General features: G+C 41.4%; 1 protein-coding gene and 1 pseudogene across 2 annotated transcripts; one reads left to right on the top strand and one right to left on the bottom strand.

Annotated features, from left to right (window-relative positions):
- The first annotated feature begins 4381 nt into the window (after positions 1–4381).
- Positions 4382–9707, top strand: SLC61A1 (solute carrier family 61 member 1). Of its 2 annotated transcripts, none has more exons than XM_007424790.3 (2): positions 4382–4468; positions 7609–9704. In XM_007424790.3, exon 2 carries the CDS (start codon positions 7658–7660, stop codon positions 9014–9016), a length of 1359 nt encoding a protein of 452 aa, XP_007424852.1. In that variant the 5' UTR covers positions 4382–4468; positions 7609–7657; the 3' UTR covers positions 9017–9704. The 2 variants fall into 2 exon arrangements, with proteins under 2 accessions (XP_007424852.1, XP_007424849.1); XM_007424787.3 differs by having other exon boundaries at positions 4412–4485; positions 7609–9707.
- A 1515-nt stretch (positions 9708–11222) lies between these two features.
- Positions 11223–19703, bottom strand: LOC148216285 (uncharacterized; annotated as a pseudogene).
- Between the last annotated feature and the right edge of the window lie 1517 nt (positions 19704–21220).

The following is a 21220-nucleotide window of genomic DNA, read 5'->3' as shown; positions in this document are numbered from 1 at the left end:
TATTGCAACTTAGATTACATTGCCCTTGGGGGTTGTTGCTGTATTTTTATCTGTTTGGTTATGTTTTGTTGTAGTGTTTATATTCACTGAGGGACCTCTGGGGTGGTTTGGTAATAATGGGGAGGCTCAAGAGGTGGGAATAGGAAGGCAGGGATGCTTGCCCTGAGACTAGAAGCGAGAACCCCAGCCCCAGGCAATCCACATGCTTCACAGCTAGCTGCTTGCTTGAGGGCCTGGGCTGAATCAACCTCCCCACTTTAAAACATACTTTCTAAATGTACTGTATACGAAACAGAAGGTATTCTGAGGGTGGTGAGGGAAACGTTCAGAAGAGAAAGAACATAGCCAAAGAACATAAAGAACATAAACATAAAGAACATAGCCAAAGAACTTACAAAAAAGCTTGGACATCTCACAGAGGGGAGCGAATATTCTATCAACTCCCCACTACAGTGCCTCCAGAAAATTAAAGACCTAAAAATAGAAGATGAAATTATGGTTTCATTTGATGTCACAGCACTATTTATGTCCATAGATCCAGAACTAGTGAAAAAATCCATGGCAGCAGTACTATACAACACACCCGACCCAACCAAATACACTAAGATCGAAGTACATGGAATCATGAACCTCATCAACCTCTGCCTCATTGCCTACTTTCAGTCTGATGGACAAATAACCAACAAATCAGAGGAAAACCCATGGGATCACTACTCTCAGGACTCATAGCAGAGACTGTAAAGCAGCATCTAGAAACTATTGAGGGCCTGATGTTGGAATTCTTTATTGGAAGTAGCCTATTTGCAGATGTTCCAGCTTTTACTTAGTTCATAGGTATAGCGCTTTAGGAAGCTGTTAGCCAAGAACTGTTATCAGATGTACGTATCTGTCTTGCTTCCTTCATCAGGAAATAAAGGACACTGTGGTTAAACTCTTTCTGTCTGGCACAAGAATTAAGTGGAAGATAGTTTCCCATCTGGCCCATCTAGTGTTTTTGCTTGCATATGTAGGCCAAGGACCCGTACGTAGGTTACAAAGAGCACCAAAGTTCATCATTAACATAGTAAAAAGCACACACAAAGGTGGGATGCATAGTTAATTAAGTGCACCTCCCAAGATGGAGAATAAGGAAGTTAGGTAGTTCAACATGACAACTGCAAGAGAGCCCACCTAGAAGGTGTGATATGATTATGTTTGCCAATGAGATTGTATGTAATGTTGTAGAGAATGCTATAAAATGTAGCCCACTGAACTGGTGTGTGTGTGCTTTTTGCGGGCATAGCCCCTTGTGCACCTCTCTTTGCCTCTGTATAGAAATAAAGAAATTGTCTTTCCCTTGACTCTGTGTGGACATTGGCTCTCTTACACCATGTGAACAAACTTAGCCAGCCTTCTGGCCAACATTATAGCACTCCCACGCATACAACCAAAAGTATGGATCTGGTATATAGACAACACCTTCATCACAATAAAAAAAGAACAACTAGAGAAGACACACGAAACAATCAACATCTTCAAGGAATAAAATTCACAAGGGAAGAAGAAAACAACAACACATTACCCTTCCTGGATATCCTAATCAGCAGAGGAAACAACAGTAAATTAGAAATGCAAGTCTATCAAAAAAGAGCCCACACTAACCAAGTGCTCCATTACCAAAGTAACAATCCAATATCTCACAAGCGGAGCTGTGTAAGAACATTATTCAGATGAATACAAATGCACTGCAGCAACCCAGAACACCAGAAAAAGGAAACAGACCGCCTACACAACATCTTCCAACAAAATGGATACCCACACAACTTTATCAAAAAGTGCCTGACCACTCAACCCACTATAGCACAACCAGTCCAAGCTATGAAAAGGATACACTGCCATACATCAAAAACATCTCAGAAACAACCAACAGACTGTTACAACCATACAACATCACCGTAGCACACAAACCAACTAAAGCCCTCCAAGACATCTTAAGCAAACCAGAAGACCCAATAGCCCAAGAAGAAAAAACAGGAGTCATCTACAAGATACGGTATAAGGACTGTAACAGCCACTATGTAGGACAGACAGGCAGAAGGCTAGCAGAGCGCATCCATGAACACCAACTAGCAGCCAGAAGACACGATGAAAACTCCTTAATCTCATAACACATGGACAGACTCAATCATAGTTTCAACTGGGAAACTCAGCATCCTAGACCAAGCTAAATCCAAAAATACTAGGGAATTCCGGGAAGCTCGACATTCAGACAAATCAGCCATCAATAGACACATAGAAATAAACCACATTTACACACCGTTCAAAAGAGGCAACAAAAAAGCTAAGAAGGAAACAAAAAGACCAGAACACACCCTCTCCAGCAACCTACATCCAGATAATCAGGGATTAACATCAGACAATCAAGCAGAAAATGATAACCTATTCAAGGAACTACCAAGGAGAAAACCATACCCCTACCAACGCTGGCAGAGCAAGCTATTGTACAGTATATAAACAGGGAGCAAACCCCACATTCACTAGCACTGATGAGGTTACCTAGTCGAGTAATGAAACTTCTGCAAGCAAACAACCAAGCTCAGAGAGCACCAAGGGCTCCACAAGAGAATACACGTAGCTCAGGGTTGAACTGTGGAGTCCCAGTTACCTAGTTGGGTAATGAAATGTCTGCAAGCAAACAACCAAGCTCAGAGAATATAAACATTAGTATTAGTCTGATGATGGGACATCCAAAGGAAAGAATATGATAATATCTGGGGATGAAGGGTGGGGAACAAACTAAATAGAAATTACAAAATAGCAGATTTGGGGCACAATAGAGCTCTTCTTTGGATAGATTTTTAAAAGAAAAGGCGGCCAGAGGAGGGAATAAATAGGTATTCTTATGCATATTTTAAAAAACAAATCTGTATTTTGTAAAGTCAAATGAAAGAATAGTTATGCAGACTAATTCTGTGATTTTATACCACATTCTTTAGAAATCAGTCCCATAGTTTTCAAAGGAATGTGGGTCAGTCTACTGTTTATGCAATAATGAATCATATTAGAGCTAGACAAGACTGCTGGAGGCAAAAGTTCTGCTGTTATGAATAGATATCTGGTTGCAAAAAGAATTGCATCAGTCTTTGTGCAAGCAGAGGACTGCCCAGCTGAAATGTGTGAGTTGCATTGTACAGCCAATTATTGTGAAATCTCACTGTTTCAAAAATATTGTGTAGCTTTAATATAACTACAGTAAAATATTAAGTTACATTATGCCAAATTTAAGTGTTCTCCCATTAGGTCTGATATACATGAAATGTAAATTAGAATAATAGATCTTGAGATATCACATTACCTATAATTATTGCACATAATTCAACTTTAATTTGAACATCATATCTAGTGTATGGTTGTATCACTACATGCATGCTTCTGATTCATACTGAAATGCAGTACCTGAATAACTCTGAAAATACAAAGCCAGTCCAGTAGAGAAAGACCAGCTCTGCAAATGATAGGAGTTGGTATCCTTATCCTGTACTTTAGTGGTAAAGACCATGTTTGACCACCTCTTTCTCATACAAAGAGAAATTCAGCTACTTGTGGCTAAAATTTATCTTGGTTTGTACAACACTCTGAACCACTAACTAGCCAACCACATTCTGGCCTAATGTATCATGTGAATCCAACCAGTGTGCTTAGTTCATGGTTCAGTTTGCTGTTCAAATCTGGAAACATGGGTTAATTTCATAAGCCACTGTTGAGTTAACCATGGGTGCAGATTATCAAAGACAGCCACCATTATTAGAGATTCAGAAACAAGGTTCTTTTTTTGTTAAGATAGCCACTCAGTTTCCTATACATGTACTGAGATCAGTTGTTCATGGTTTACACACTTTACTGTGCTCAGCACCATTCACTGAGGATGTAAACGGTGAATATTGCCTTGGGCTCCCAGAGCAGTGTTTTTCAAACTTGGCAGCTTTAAAGATGGGTGGACTTCAACACCCAGAATTCCCCAGCCTGCATGCTGGGGAGTTGAAGTCCACCCATCTTTAAAGCTGCCAAGTTTGAAAAACAGTGTCATAGAGAAACAAGCGAACACTTAAGTACTGTACAAGATAATTAAAGTACAATTCATCCTACCCCAAGAAGCGCTGAGGGATAATTCAAATCACCTCAGGATCAGCGGGATAACGGAACTCTGTGAAACATTATCTGGAGGGGGTTTCCCCCTTCAAGTTTTTCTTTCGAAAAGCGCATGCAACAAACGCATCAATGGGCGCTGCTCTTACCCCGCCGCAAACACCACCCCACCTCCCTAACGCACGAGCAGCGTCGACTGGCGGGCTTCTGTCACGTGACCCGTCAGGACGGCGGTTCCCGGCGTGGTTTTGTTGTACAGCCAACCACAGGCGGAACCGGAAGTGCAGCGTGCGCTCGGCTGGGCTGGGAAGACGGCGCTGAGCGGTGGGCGAAAGTCGGGCAGGTGGGTTTCGGGGGAAGGTGCGTGTTTTTAAGGCAGCGTGTCGAATGCAGGAAGAAGCTGCTGTGGAAGGTTCCGGGATGGTCCAGAGGGCCAGGGAAGAGGGGCGGGATGGTGGAAACTGAGCAGGGAGGTGAAGAGGCGCATTCGTTTGGGGCAGGACTAAGTAACTTAATGCTCTTCAGATGCATCGGGCTGCGGGTTTCCTAATTCCTGACTATTGGCCGTGCTGCCTGGGCCTCAGGAAAGTTGTAGTCCAAACATACCTGGAAGACCCCTGATTTGGAGCAGCGGGTGTGGGAAACTGAGAAGGCTTATAGTACAAGTAAGATGTAGAAATGAAAGGAACATGTCGATTTCTCACGATCTGTATTGGAAAGAATAGTGGTTTAAGTGGCGAGGATATTCCTCTTCTGGGGGATAGATTTAATGACAGAACAGTTGGGGAAGGTCCTTCCCTTCCTTCCTAACTATATGATCCCTTTGCAGATTCTGTATATATAGAAAGTATAAGAGACTTTGGGCGTAAGTGTATCAAATATTCCTTTTTTAAACCAGGTAAGCCTGCTATTTTGCTGTCCTTGTTAGGCAGTGCATATTTAACCCCTTCTTTCAAAATAGCTTGTATCCAGATTTTAGATTGTGATGTTGGAACTGTATGTTCTTTTGTTCCTCAACAGTGAGGATTTCTGTAAGCAATAATTTTCCTCTTTTTTAATACTAGAAAATTATTTTCCAGAAAGTAAAAACATTAAGCTATGAGATTGTAACTAGCCCCTCTTTTTAAAAACTCACTGTAAAACCTAAGGATGCCCTTCCAGGTGTTATTTAAGCCTAAACTGTTCTCTTGAGTTTAAATGACCATTTTTATTATTGATATTTGCATACGGTAAGGATATTGTTTGGAGTTTAGCATGACAGCTGAAAATGAACTCTGGTGTTAGAACAAGATTGATGCAGAAATTTTGTTTCAAGATTGCTGCAATAATGTTTCTTTGCTAGCCTAAGATTTTAACGGCTTCTCCCTCTACTTTAGTTATTGGAGGCATCCTAATCGTAGCATCAGTAAAGTTCTTAGGAGCCAGTATTTCAATGCAATAAAACACTTGTTACCTTCCCAAACTGGTGGGGGAAGAGAGGTGGCTTGTTCAGCTGGTAGATCTTGTTTTTCACTGCTCACGTAGGAAGCACTGAAACATGAGGAGTGTTTAGTTCTAACATCGGCTAGTAACCTCAATGTCATACAGCCTTCCTTTCCCATTGTAACTCTTGGCAGATGTGTGATGATTTCTCCACACTAGTTTTGTCATTATTTTTCTGCCCACCCAAACCTCCTTTTGGGGCTAATCTTTTGTCTGCCATAGTCATCTTCCTTTACATAGTAACTAAAATTCTCTATCAAGCTAAGAACGGGCTTGTACGTTGAGTTGTTGGAGGGATTTCCTTCCATTGCATAAAAGAAGGTAATTAGGGATCAGGCAAGAGTATTTTAGCAGGACTTGCTTTGTATATTGGTGATTGTATTGATCCAGAATGGTGTAGATTCTTTCAGTCATTCTTTGGAATGTATTCTGTAGAATGAAACCAGACAACTTGAAAAATAATCTTACTTTTTTTTTTTTTTTTGAGATTAGAATTGTAGCCATCATGGTTGTAGGCAGGAGCTAATATTCATAGAATTCAGCAGAGCAACATTTTGGTTAACTTGAATATCCTCCTGGCCCCCTTTTTGTTGCTTATCTCTAATGTTTATATGCTTCCATCTGTGTTTCACCTGCTTTTTAGCCCATGTTGGTACATTCAATTTCTTCTTGAAGCTTTTAAAAAATTAAAGATAACATTATACATGCCTTTCAAATAATATCATAGAAATTACTTAATTGAAAGTAGTAGGTTTTTATGACCAAAGTATGTGCCAGCTGCAGATGCCCATTACTTGTGAACCTAAAGATCAAATGACCATCTAATCTAGCAGCCTCTTTCCAAGAGCGACCATCCAATTCCTTTCCTTTCTAGAAGTTGCTTCTGGAAAGATGGTGACTACAATTATATATCCCCATTACAACTACTCTGCTCCGAACTCAAACTTCCATTTAGTTATAGCTATATTATAGTCCTTCTAGCCCTTCCCCCTGGGTGGAACATCAGTGGCATGCAAGAAAAAAGTAAGTTAGACTATTAGAAGTTTGTAGACAATTCCTATAATAGTTTCCAGGAGCTAGTTCTTGCTTGATGCAAGTGACCAGAAAAGAAAATATATATGAGTCTGTATAAACCACTTACTTGATATGCAGAACATTTAAAATGTGGATATCCTAAAAAAGCTAAGCAAAGGCTTGATTAGTAAGGAATCCTAGAGATGAAGACTATGCTGGGAAATGTTTTTTTTTTTTCATGTAATCCATGTAGTCATCGGAAGTGAACATTTGACTATAGTCTTTACATTTTATTTAGCTGATCTATGTATTTCTCTCCCATGGCTGGCCATTTGAACATAACTGTTACAAGTCACCAGGAGCTGAGTTTGACTCAAGGGAGATTTTACTTTTAAAAGTATACATACATAAATGTGTGCTCTAAATATGCAAACATTTGGAGGACAAACTTTTTAAAAACAGGAGTGGACCACAAGTCTCCTTCAAGAGTTCAGGAAAAGCTTCCTTTTCACCAAATCATGCAAGGTATAGAGAAAATGAACAGAAACAAAAAACTTTCCCCTCTCTCAAAATACTGAGATAAGGAGTCATCCAATGAAGCTGCCTGGAAGGAGATCTAGAATAAAATAAAGCACTTGGAATTAATTATCACAAGATGTGGTGACGGCCACTAATGTGGGTGACTTTAAAGGGGATTGGATAGCTTCATGGAAGATGGGTCTATCAAGGGCCATTAGTCTTGAAGTTTAAATATTATCTCTAGGTTAGGGGTAGCATGCTTCTAAATACTAGTTTCAGGGAAGGAATGCCGGGAGAAGAGTAAGTCTCTATCTCCAGCTTGTGAGTTTTGCAGAGGCATCTGGTTGACCATTGTGAAAAATAAAATGCTGGACTAAAATGGGCCTTGGCTTTATCCAGCAGGACAGTTTTTAATATTTACCTGTTTTAAGTGTCCTTTGAATATCTCTTTTTCTTTTTCTCTTTCAGCTGGGTTGGGAATCGATCTTCAGAGATGCACAGGATGATTTGAAGCACCATGCTGATTGCTGCCTATGTCGCTTTTGCTTTTCTCCTCCTGATATGTTTGGGCTTGGAGTTCTCTGCCTGCCGCTCCAGGCTCACCAGCAGGTCTTACTCCAACCCAGCCTTCTTGCGGTTCCAGCTAGATTATTATCAAGTCTACTTCCTGGCTCTCACAGCTGACTGGTTGCAAGGACCTTATCTTTACAAACTCTACCAGCACTATAACTTCTTGGAGGCCCAGATCACCATCATTTATGTTTGTGGCTTTGCCTCAAGTGTATTATTTGGATTGGTCTCCAATTCCTTGGTTGACCGCTTGGGCCGAAAAAAGTCTTGCATCCTTTTTTCTTTGACTTACTCTATCTGCTGCTTCACAAAGCTCTCCTGGGATTATTTTGTGCTAATTGTCGGAAGGATATTAGGTGGGCTCTCCACTGCTCTGCTGTTCTCTGCCTTTGAGGCATGGTATGTGCATGAGCATGTGGAACGCCATGATTTCCCAGCAGAGTGGATTCCTGCCACCTTCTCTAGGGCTGCCTTCTGGAATAGTATCATTGCTATTGGAGCTGGCGTAGTAGCCAATATCTTTGCTGAATGGCTGGGATTTGGCCCAGTAGCTCCCTTCATGGTTTCTATTCCCTTTCTTGTGCTGGCTGGTACCTTGGTTATGAAGAACTGGGATGAGAATTATGGAAAGAAGAGGGCACTGTCCAGGACTTGCACCGATGGCTTGAAATGCCTTCTCTCTGACCGTCGTGTCCTGCTTTTGGGGACCATTCAGGCCTTATTTGAAAGTGTCATCTACATCTTCATCTTCCTCTGGACTCCAGTCCTGGACCCCTACAACCCACCTCTAGGCATTGTCTTCTCCAGTTTCATGGCTGCCAGCATGGTTGGCTCCTCACTATACCGTGTGGCAACCTCCAAGAAATATCACCTCCAGCCCATGCACATCCTTTCCCTTTCAGTCCTAATGGTGTTTTTTTCACTCTTCATGCTGACTTTCTCAACCAATCCTGGGCAAGAGAACCCGTCGGAATCCTTCTTGGCCTTCCTGCTCATTGAACTATCCTGTGGGCTCTACTTCCCTTCCATGGGTTTTCTCAGGCAAAAAGTGATTCCTGAGAAGGATCAGGCAGGCGTGATGCATTGGTTCCGTGTTCCACTGAACCTGCTGGCTTGCCTCGGGCTGCTTATCCTCCATGATAGTGATTATAAGACAGGCACCAGGAATATGTTCACTATCTGCTCTGTGATGATGATAATGGCCCTTTTGGCTGTTGTAAGCCTCTTTACTGTTGTCCGAAACAATGCAGAGCTCAGGCTGCCCAGTTCATCTAGTCAGGCTGAGATATCTTCTCCTGAGCTCTGATCTAGCGCATGGTGAGGTGTTTGTAGGGAAGATGCTTTGGAACTAGCCAATTGTCCATAATGTATCACAGAGCCAGTATTGTATATACACAAGGAGTCTGCAAAGAGAACACTGACCCTCTGCCAAGTCCTTTGTGGACCTCTTCCACATACTGGAGGAATAAAGTGGATACATGTCTCATTTTCTTCTTTTCAACAAAGATGGGCCACATTACAAGCTTGGTTACATCTATGACAAGCATATCTCCCCCCCCCTTCTCTTTTTTTTCCCACTTGGAATTCTTAATTCCAGTGGCTTCTTGGCTTCTGCTAGCCAAATATGGAGGTTGCTGTCTGCTACTTCATACTGAATTGATGGTGGCAGATAATGGCTTACAAGGACAAAGCAGTTTTTTTAAAAAAAAGTCAGCAGTGAGGTTGATAGACTGATTGCCCAATATCAGTATTGAACTTGGTAGCAGGATCAGCCATATTCTATAATCAGCAGTATCAGCCATATTCTATGATCTTCTGCTTTTTAAAAAATAATAAACTTAAACATAAAGCTTATCTCGAGTCAGTTTTAATTTTGAAAGTATATAGCCAGGCTTGGACAAATATTTCAAAATGAAGAAGGTAGAATATTTTGAAATCCTAGGTGTCAGTATCACATACTCAAGGTTTTTATTGGGTTTATATTGGTTTCACGATTTCCAGTATGGCAGTGATAAAGGATTTTTCTTCCAGTTTCCTATTTTCCCCATTTTTTTTAGCTTCTAGTTCTGTTATGGTGAAGACTGTACAAATTAAGGATCTGCTCAGTATTGGGTTCATACTTGTGAATAGTAGAATTAAAAAAAAATACTGAGACTAAAAAAAATTGAGGAAGAGTGATGGTCTTAGCAACACTTTGCTTTGTAGCACATCTGGTTTTGTTTAATTGTCTATCTCAGCACTCCGCAACCAAAGATTTTGCTCCTGTTAGTCTCAGCTAGCATGATTCTTGGCAAAGGTCTGTGGGAATTGTAGTCATGTCTGGAGAAATTACCCAGAATTCATTCCACCAATAAATAGCAGCCATGAAAACATACACTTTATAATATTTGGATAATATCAACCATTTTCCTACATTACAATGCATCTAGTTTGTAGATTAGTAGCCAATTGGTTTTTAAATCCCTTTGGGTAATTATTATTTTTACCAAAAACCATAGGCCGCCTGAGAAAAGGCATTGCCCCTTTTCCACATCCCATAGAGAAAGCCTCTTCTGACAGCTGCATCTACAAGTGAAGCAAATGTGTTTGCTTTTCTCAGGATCATTACTTCTAATGCATATGCTAATATGAAAGTATGTGCTTATTTAACAGACTCTTGTACAATTAATTTCAATGGATGACAGCTGAGCCAGTTAATTATCATTCTTTTTTTTCTCTACTAAACTGCTATTAAAGGAGCTATAGTTTTGCCTAAGGTGATAAGCCTTTATCTTTTCAGCTTTGGTTTTTGCCCAGCGCACAATTAACAGTGCATTCAAGTGAAGAACAGAAGGCAAAAGAAAATATGTTTTTACTGTGATCTTGTCTAAATTTTAGGTCTCAGTCCTTCTCTTTTCTCTCTTTTCTATAGGTTGTCTCTCTTTTCCCGTTTTTTTTTTTTAACTTTATTTCAGGATAGCTTTTAAAACAACTGTTTATTTTGTAGCCAGGTGATGTGGTACATTTCTCAGCAGCCTCCTGTTCTTTTTTTAAAAAACACTTCCAGTGTTCCCTCAGTTTTTTTAGGACTTCTAATGATACAAGAAATGTTGCCACTTTTAATGTATATTTGTTGTTGCACACTAACTCTTCAAGTGTGTTTGCATTACATGCTTAGCCACATCTGATGCTAACACCAAGTAAGCTTTTTGCCCATTAGTCTGGCACCAGACAACAATAGCAATGTATCAATCATTCAAAATTTATTTATGGTCCAAGACCAAACACAGTAAAAGACCAGGACAGGTAGTCCTCGGGTTACAATGGCAAGTGGGACCGGACTTTCCATTGTAAAGCAATGTGGTTGTAAACGCAATGTCCTGCAACTGCATCGTTTAGCAATGGCAATCCCAGTGGCCCCAGTTGCCATTGTAACCCCAAGACTGCTGGTCATTAAGTGGGAATAAGTGGAAGTCCCAGGCAAGGAGCATGGAGGGGTGCTGTGGAGGGGGGGGGGTTGCCATGGGCAGGCACTACAGAGTGCAGGCAGGCTGGTGGGGGCTGCAGGCAGGCAGCCAGTGGGTGTTGCAGGCAGGTGCTACGGAGTTCAGGTTGGCTGGGGGCACTATGGGATACGAGATCCCTGGGATCTCATACTCTGTAGCAGGGCTGCTCAGGAGCAAAAGTGGTGGAAGTGATTTACGGGAGCAGCTTCCAACCTTCCCTGCCAGCTTCCCCATTGACTTTGCTTGTGGGAAGCTGGCAGGGAAGGTCACAGATGGTGATCACATGACCATGGCTCGCTGTGATGTAATCGCAAGTGTAACTGCAGAGATGCTACAATAGCTGCAACTCCGCAGACTGGTCCTAAGTCCCCCTCGTTCTGCACTGTCATAATTTTAAACGGTCACTGAACTCAAGGACTACCTGTAAACAATACAATAACTATAAAATGAAATTTTAAAATTGTGAGAAAACCTTAAAGCAGTTAGCAGCTAACAGTGAATAACATGAAGGTAGCTATTTATAAGAATTTTGCAAACGTAGAGGTTTCTGAGGAGTGGTCACCCAGGAATAGGGCAACAGCCTCCTGGTCACCATGGCAATTAGAATTATTAACAGTTGGAAGTATTAAACCTGATTGCCGTTGGTTGTACAATGGACATTTTAATAACACATTTGAGACAGACACTGCCTCTGAGTTTGAACAGAAACAAGTTCGGCTTTCACATGGATGCTTATATATCTGCTGGTTGTTGCCCAATTCAGGCCAAAGTAAATAATCTCCTACGTGGAGCATATATGATGTTATAGACATATCTAGGGGCAGACCAGGGAGGAGGAGCGATTGTGCTATAAAAGGGATGGGAGATTTTGGCTCTGTCATTTTGGATATCTAGATCCCAAATCCTCTGCTTTAGTCCAGCCAAGGTTTTATCAAGTCCCAAAGCAGATAATGCTGACAAGGCCAAATTGTCATTAATTTGCCTTCTTAGATTGGAAGAGAACCTATCCAGCAAGATGAGATGAACTAAGGAAGTTCCCCAGTAGACTTGCTTCAGCCAGAATCTAAGATGACAAAGACTTAATCAGGGCCCCAAGGGAAATGCAGCCTAATTCTAGTTGTGTTAGGGCATTGGAAGTTGAATAAGGAACTAGTAAGATTTTCAAGAATTTTGACTGATTGTGCCTAAACAAGGAGACTCCTTATAAATACACAGCTGAACATCATATAGCATCAAACCCAGAACTTTAGCTTTAAATAGTTTAATAGCTGCTGGGGCATAATTGTTACCAAAATGACCTGCAAATTTAGTAATTGCATGGGATGCTTTTACTAGAAGCTGTCTTGTTTGAGTAGACCAGCAGGTAGAAGATTGAAAATAGAGACCTAGATATTTAAAGAATTTTACCTGCTCAATGAATTTCCATTAATTGTCCATTTAACTGGGGTCTTAAAGCATTTCCTAGAAAATACCAGTACTTCGTTTTGGAGTAATTTATTTTGAGATGTTCACTAGAGCAATAAAGTGATAGAGCTTTAAGGTATCTTTGGAGGTCTACTTGGGTTACAGACAGTATGGCTGCATCAGCATAAAGGGGAATAGAGATGGGGTGGTGGGCAAGGGAGGGAGGGTGGAATTCTGGCTTAGCAAACATCTCAACAATATTGTTAATGTAAAAGTTAATGGTAGTGAGGTGAGGATACAGCCTTGCTTTATACCTTTGCTAGTAAAAATGGGTTCAGTTAAATCACCAAGGATAATACCTTTACTTGAGTGGTTGTGCCTTGGTTTTAATAGCATTATTAGCCTAAGAAGAAGGCAGTGTATCATTGCAGTGGCTAATTTTGCTCCAGAGTTGTTCTCACGGAATAGAAACAAAGGCTGCCTTGAAGCCTATAAAAGCTACATAGAGAGCTTCTTTGGGCTGACTAATATTTCTCAGCTAAGTGATGAAGTATGGTACATTGATGGCTGAATATGTTCAGACCCAAAGTCGGCTTGCTCTGGGGCCAAAATGTTTTCAGAATATATCCAGTCCAGAAGTTTATAATATAGAAATCTAATATATAATTTACTGATTATAAATCAAAGGCTAATTAGTTGATAATTTGCAGGATCATATTACCTTTCTTATAAATTGGAAGCCAATCTTTAGGGAGACATAAGGAATTGTTTATGGCTGTAAAGAGGGGAGCAAGCACAGATGCCCACCATGGAGGGTTTAATTTTAAGAATCAGAATCACAATTAAATATTTACCAGGAGCTTTACTGTTTTCCAATTGAGAAATTAGTTTTTGAACCTGTAGGGGTGAAACTGGGGGCCATTCAAGGAGAGGTTCATCAACTAGCTGGGTAGGAAGTCCACTGCTCTCCGTTGCAGTGTATAAATTATGGAAATATCCAGTCCTAGACTCAAGGAGAATTAGATTGTTGTTGCTATCAGCATTTATTTTGGGTGAAAATCGAGAGACAAGTCAGCAGAACAGGCAATTGTCTTTATTCATTACTTTGCTGGACTCTGGTTCAATTCTCAAGAGTGTACCTATGCTTTTAAAAGTTTCTTATAGTCTTTTTTTTAGGCAGTAAAAGTTTTCATATGAGGGGGAGTCATTATGGATACAGGCATTTCCTGTAAGCAAGAATTACCTGAACTTTGGCTGTGTTACACTCTGTCAAACCAGGGTTTGGGCCAGCGGTTAGATCAATGTAATGAAAGAGGCTGAGTGGACTGTGTGTGCTTTTGAGCAAGGGCATCACTGGTTGTACTTAAATCAACAGTCAAAGGGGCAACAAAAAATGAGATGAGTTCATAGCCGGTCTGTTCGTTCAGACAGGTCTAAAGTACCTGTCAGTAGGGGGTAAATAATAAGTGGTAATGAACAACTTGGACCATCTGAGTCAAAAACAAATGACCCTGCTATTGGTAGGCACTCACCCTCTGGATGAAAGTTCACACTAAAATCTTGGCAATGGAAAGCAAGGTTTGTAAGGTTGTACAAAGTTGATACCCCTCTAGGACCCCAAAAGATGAGTTCACCCTGGATTCCCCTGGCATAGATCCATTAAGAATCTTCAAGTCAAATTTTGTTGCCAGTAAGAAAAGCTCCCAACCCCCTGTGTTAATGCAGGAATCCTTAGATTTTCAGGAAGCCACCTCAACTGAGGAAGAACATGGGATATTGTGATGCTGCAAAACAGCCTTATTGTTATTCCTCAGTCTGGCATTGAAATTACCAGCTATTATTACTGTAGAATTTGTAAACTGAGAGGCTAAATTCAAGGACCAAGATCCAAAACTGTTGGAAAATACACACTTATGAGAAGCAAATTGGTTTGACCAACTTTTAGGGGAATAGTTATAGCAAGTTGTTCACAATACTGTAGAAAACAGGTAAAGCATAGGCATGGAGCATATTGGAAATAAGAATGCTGACTCCCCCTAATGGACCGCCGATCTTCTGGTTAAGTCTAGCCAAAAGGGAGTAAGAGATGTAACCTTTTAAATGTAAAGGATCTGTATCCCAGGTCTGTATCTCTTGTAGAAATAAAACTTCAAACTGTTTTCAATAATCTGTAAATTCTGGGCTTTGTCATTTGGAGCATGATGTTCCAGGACAGGAATTTTATGGTGGAAGAGGAAGATGATTGTCAATTAGAGGAAATGGTCCAAGTGGCAAGACCAGAGGTGTTTGCAGGTATTGAGGCTGGAGAGATGGAGTCTGAGCAGACAGGAGAGTGGAGCACATGTGATGGCTTTTGTCCTTAAACTTCCATTGCATTTTGGGGTGTGCTCCCAGAGAGGAATAAGCCTTGTCTTGTAAAATGTAGTATGAGTCTGAACAGGAGCATTCACAGGTTGGCCCACTATAGCAGACACTGAGGATATTGATAATGATTATTCTGTATGGGTGACTCTTTTCTTAGATAGGCAAGATGAAGTACTTACGTGCCCACTGGGAAGAGGTGTGTTGTGTCTGATAGGTCATTGACGGGAGTAGTGCAATTATCATCATAGTTGCTGCTTGTTTCAATTGCCTTTTCATATTTGCCTGAAGGTAGGCTTGAGTCTGCAGTCACAGTAGCCGTTCTCTCATTGGACAGCAGACTGGCAAGCCTTCTAATCTCTGAAGAACACAGCCTTGTTTGTTCCTAGGTAGCAGGACAAAAGAGTTTCTGATTTCTGTTTCTACCGCCTGGGTAGGACAGCATGGAGTTAATTCATCCAAGCTTGAAGCGTGGTTTTGCCTTCCCAAGGTCGGCGTCTCTGGGACAGAAGCCAGCTTAATGGTATCTTCACCACCAAGGCTATGCCTGGCACAGGCCCAGATTCAGAACACAGCAGCAGAGGCTGAATTGTCATATCTCCAAAATCTTGGTTAAGAGAGATCTGAAAGGTGGCCAAGTAGTTCCTCCTCTTAATCAGCACTGATGGAATTATGCAAGCGTTAAATGTAAGCAAGATCCTACTGGCACCCCTATCACTTGGAATGTGTTCCACTGACTCCAAGTCCACTTAGGAAATTGGGATAGGAAGCAGCAAACTCAGAGAGTGGTATTTTCTTAAAGGAATCCCATTTATGAGTATTCATGATGTTATTGCGAATGGCAAGCATAATCTGAATTTATTGTATAATGTGATGTTCTTGAGGTTGTTTCAACGTGAGTATGTCAAGACAAAGTTCTTTGGTCTGGTAGAGAACCTTTTAAGGAATATCTTAATATACATAGGTGGGAGTCCAATTTTTCAATAATGTTGTTTAATTTGAATATATCAGAGAAAGAGTACCTGCAATAATTAAACACTGATTTGCCATAAAATCAGTCTGAGAGGAGCCAGTTGGCACGGGAGAGGTTGCATTGTTACTTTTCAGTCTTTCTGTTTGCTGTTCTGACAAAGGAGATTCCAGTAGTAGGCAGGACACTGATATGTCTCCATTACTCACAACATCTGCCTCTGCCTCTGGAACTGTCTCAGCTCCTAAGACAGCCAAAGGATTGGACTGATTACTTATAATAAATAAATCAGTAACTCTTGCTGGCATGCAGTTGGGTTCAGGGACCAGATGATCATTTCTTAGCTGTTTCAAGGATTTTCTTGGGCTTATATGCCCAGAAATTGAGTGAGTCCCCTTCTTCTTCCTACCCATTATGATTAAAAAAAAGTACTTAGATAAAAGAAAACCAAACAAAGCCAGACACACACCAGTCAACAAGATAAAAGTTGGGAGTCAAAAAATGAAAGTTAAAGAAATGAGTTAAAAGTTAGAAAAGATTTTTTAAAAAGTATTTAAAAATGTTGGAGTCAGATATGAGAAGACTCGTGGCTGTGTCACACCATCTTGAGAAAAAACAAGAGCAAAAATGGTCAACCCAAGTTTGCTGGTTAGCACTGATTTTGCCCAGTAGCCCAGCCAATTCTACAGTAGGGTTTTTTTTTTTACAGTAAATCAAAACTACATCAGATGAGATAGAAAGGGGTAAACTGCCTCTCTCCCCTATATTGCATTTCAGCCCTTCCATGCATACATTAAAGTTGGGAAAAAAGGTAGTAAAGATACTGCAACTAATGCGGCTCTATTTTGTGGCTGTTTCAGGTTTTTGTGTCTGTCTAGAGATCAGAAGAGAGTGGTAATCCCAGATTAATTATCCATCTGGATCCAGACAATATGAATAGCTAAAGTTAAGATGAGGTTAGGAAACCAGTGACAATGCTTGGGTTGGTTAAAGTGCTCCTCAATCAGGTTCAGACACACTAAGCTTGTCAAAAAGTTAGCCCTTGGAATTATGCCAGGATGATGAGTATATGTATGAGGATATTACAACCCTATGAGGAACATCTGGAAGGCTTTGGTTCTTTTGTATGCATCCCAGCAATTAACAAGGCTCTAGAACATGTCTTTCAGGAAGTTACTGCTAGAATAGAAGCCATTCATCCAATGCTTTGTAAGGATTTGTGGATGGGGTAATCTTGTCAAGAGCTAGACAAAAGTTAATATACTATTGTTAGTTATCTGTGGCATATTGATAGCCAGAAAACATAGCAGTGACTACCTACCTGTCTGGTAGATAGTTTCCTATCCAGTTGCCTGGGGACAATTTTTAAGCATCGGCAAACAATCAGTAGTAGTTTATAAGCCTCAGACATAGTAATTATTATGCTATTAATGATGTAAAGAAGTTACTGAACAATCTTTGTAAAGCCACACGGAAGCTGGGTTTGCACAAAGTTTGATGAACTGTAACCTAGGTTAGGGTTTTTTTGAGGCTTAGCATATTGTATGAACCTAAACAATGGGCTTAGTTTTTGGCTGAGTGTGTCATATGAATAGAACATATGGGTAACTAAACCATGACTAAGTTAATCATGGATAAGAAGATTGCACAAACACTGCAATAGGAAAGCTGCTTTGATAAGAACCAGTGAGTGTGCTATAGCTACCACATGATTCTAGATTGACCCTTTGCTCCAGTTGTAGCTTGAGAAGGTCCTATAGTATATGGAGTTGGCCTCAACAGAATCTTAATAACTTACATTGTCTATCTTTCTAATATTCTAATAATTAGCATATCTGTATGTCAGTCAAGTTAGCATGAATATATGTATGAAGTTGGGAGAGAAATAATACATGATAAACCAGTCGGGCCACTCTCAGCCAAGAATTATCACTTGTGGTATTTGTTTTGCATGAGTATTAACACCCACAGATCACCAACCCATGTTAGAAATAGTGCTGGGCTTGCCCCAGTGCAGCATAATATAAGAGCTCCACATGTTAAGGCATGATGATACAATAGTGTGGGTTTAGAGTGTACAGTATATCAAAGTTGTCTGTGCACCTGCAGTTCTGTCATTTTATCAAAGTGTTCCAAGTGCTTTCATGAAGCAATATCCTCATGTTCTGGAAGGGCTCCTACTGTTACTTATTTATGACTGGTATTTCTATACTGCCGTACTCCAAAATGGCTCTGAGACTTATTTATTTATTCAATTTGTATAGCCGCCCATCTGAAGCAAGTGACTCTGGGTGGTGAACAATCATAAAATCAATTAAACCAATTAAAAACACAATACAAAAAGAAAAATTAAATACATATTCAAGTAGTCCTTGCTTAACGACTGTTCAGTTAACAACGGTTTGAAATTATGAAGGCCTCAGAAAGGTGCTTTACATCCTGTAAAGCACTTCTGGCCGTTATAAAATGTCGCGCTGCCCCCCCTGCGGTCACGTGGCTGCATTTCAGGCGCTTGGCAACCAGCTTGCATTTATTACCGGTTGCTAAGCACCCTGCAATCATGCGATTGCCATTTGCAATTTTCTCTGCTGGCTTCCCCATTGGAAGCCAGCAGGGAAGATTGCAAATGGAGGGGACGCGGTGGTATGAAGGAATGAAGATTTGAGGTCTGCAACTGCCCAGCACTGAAGGGGGAGGGGAAGTAGGTAGGCTCTAATTGCAGCTCTAGCTTGTGTTTGATCGTCTTCACTCTTCGTTGTTCGCCAGCAACACTCTAGGCATCTCTTAGCCCTCTTCAACTCCCTTAGCTTCTCCGTATACCATGGAGAGTTCTGGGATCCATGGACACGGAGAAGCCGCTCAGGCGCGATCCAGTCCAAAGCCACAGCCGCTCTCCTATTCCAGGCAGCCACCAGGGCTTCAGCCAGACTGTGTAGCAGACCTTCCAGAACAACCCCAAGCTCCCTCCGGAATCCAGTCAGGTCCATCAGTCATCTGGGACGGGCTGATCTAATAGACCCAGCCTCCATGCAGAGTGGGGTGGTGCCAGAGAACTGGAGGCTCACCAGGGAGTGATCTGACTATGATGGGAGAAACCAATATCTCCCCCAAATTCAGAACACCCTGCCACTGCTCTGACCGAAAAACCAAGTCAGGTGTATGACCACTATTATGTGTTGGGCCCTAGATGACTTGGGACAGGCCCATGGCTGTCATGGTGGCCATGAACTCTGCCCCCACCCCAGAGAAGGCAAGCTGAAGTCTCCCAAGACCATAATCCTGGGGAGCTCCACTGCCAACTTCGCCACGGAATCAAGAAGCTCAGGCAGGGAGATTGCTATGCAACAGGGAAGCTGGTACAATAGCAACAGTCCCAACTGATTCCTCTTAGAGCCCAACTTAACAAATAGGATCTCGCACCTGGCAATCTGAGGAGAAGCGCCCCTGGATGCCTCCCATGAATCTTGGATGACTACTACCCCACTGCCCCTACCCTGGGGTCTTGGCTGATGCCACACCTGGAACCCAGCTGGGCATATCTTGGAGAGAGGAACTCCCCTCTCCTCACCCAGCCAGGTCTTGGTATTACATGCCAGGTCAGCCTTTTCATTAACAATCAAGTCATGAATGAGGGTGGCCTTATTGCAGACTGACCTAGTGTTCAGCAGAAGCAGCAGCAGCTGACAACCCAGGGCCTTGAAGGTCTGCCATCCAGGCCTGGGAATGAGCTTGAGGGGCTGGAACATGCCACAGGAACAATATATTTCTGGCATGGTCCCCGTGAGCAGTCCCCCCCCCCGGTCTCCTGGTATATCTCCCCATACCTGTCACTATTGGGATGTTATAGCCTGCCCTCACCCCTCTAGAGCCTTCCCCCCTCCCCTATCCATAATGGTCCATGCCTAAGCCTATAGCTCCCCCCATACATATACAACCAGTCACAACCTCCTCCAGGACAGTCAACCCAGGGTGCTTCTGCATAGCACTCAGCACCTTCAGAAAAATGGCCCTACTCTACCCTATAATCTCATTCCCTGCCCCCCCCCCATCCATTCTCACTTAGACTGGCAGGGAGCTCATACAACCAACACCAGATAACCCTGAGAGTGAATCAATCAATCCCCTCCCCACCGCTGGCTCTCACCGATAGGAAGGGAAATAACTCCTAGTCAGGGGGAGAAACACTCTTTCCCATCACAAGCCTATTTCATCCGTCAATGGGGTCCATGAATTTGCAGAGTCCCTCTGTTCAGTCAGTTCTCCCACCTGGGAAGAAAGCAAAATGGCTGCACAGTTAATGTGGGGAGGGGAGCTACAGCCACAAGAACCAAGCCGGAAGCAACACCTTTCACATCTTTCTTAATATAACTCTGGAGAATCAGAAAACATGTACCAAGTGGAGCATTCTTCTTCTCCGAAGGATCTCTAATTCTCTCTCTCTCTCTCTCTCTCTCTCTCTCTCAGAAGGAAAGTTTTTGGATTGGGTTGTCTTTCAAATACAAAATGCCTCAAGCCCACCATTCTTGTTGCTGATTACTTAATTCCTTGCTCTTTACAGAAGCAACTGCTCTATTCAGCACTACTAAAGATATCCTCCCCAATCTTAGTCCTATTGGAAGTTAGACTACAACTTCCGAAAGGAACAGTTAGTATTTGAAGCCCAACATCACAGTTTCAAAATGTATGTACATGGGTGGACTTAAAAACACCTGTCCAAAAGTGAAAAAAAATGTAGGTAAGAATATCTGTCCTGGATGACTTGTAGCAGATAATTCCTTTGAACCCTTGTTTCCATTTTAAAATACTGAAATAACTTCTCTCTCCTTAGAACAGAAAACTCATTCAATTGAGAAAATCTACTCACATTATCACTGAATGACATCTGGATTTCTCATGCCATAAAACTACTATCATAAGAATACCTGAATCTCAAAGATCTTTAAAATGGTCATATATTAAAGAATGACAATATTGTTCTTAGAACATAGACATATATGAACAAGTTGGGATTTTAAAAATACCATAATGCTTTGATGTTATTAACTTGATTTTAATAAAATATTTATCTAAAGTTTTCTTTTAGTGAAGAACTTAAATGTTTACACATGCACTGACAGCATGGAACTTAGTAAATTAAAATACCTGCCTAAATTCTGTGTTCCTTACACATAAATACTTTCTATAGTTTTGAATCCTTTGCTTCTGTTCCATTTAATGCCTGTACTTACACTTGCTCTTGTTCTTTCTACCTTAATCTTCTTTCTCTGCAGGTTGTCAGTTTAGGTTACTA

Source organism: Python bivittatus, unplaced genomic scaffold (assembly GCF_059951505.1).
Source record: "Python bivittatus isolate LINGU-HERP-01145 unplaced genomic scaffold, Pbiv_v1 ctg000220_np1212, whole genome shotgun sequence".
Lineage (NCBI taxonomy): Eukaryota > Metazoa > Chordata > Lepidosauria > Squamata > Pythonidae > Python > Python bivittatus.
Note: the sequence above shows the minus strand (reverse complement) of the source record. Positions and strands in the feature narration are given on the sequence as shown.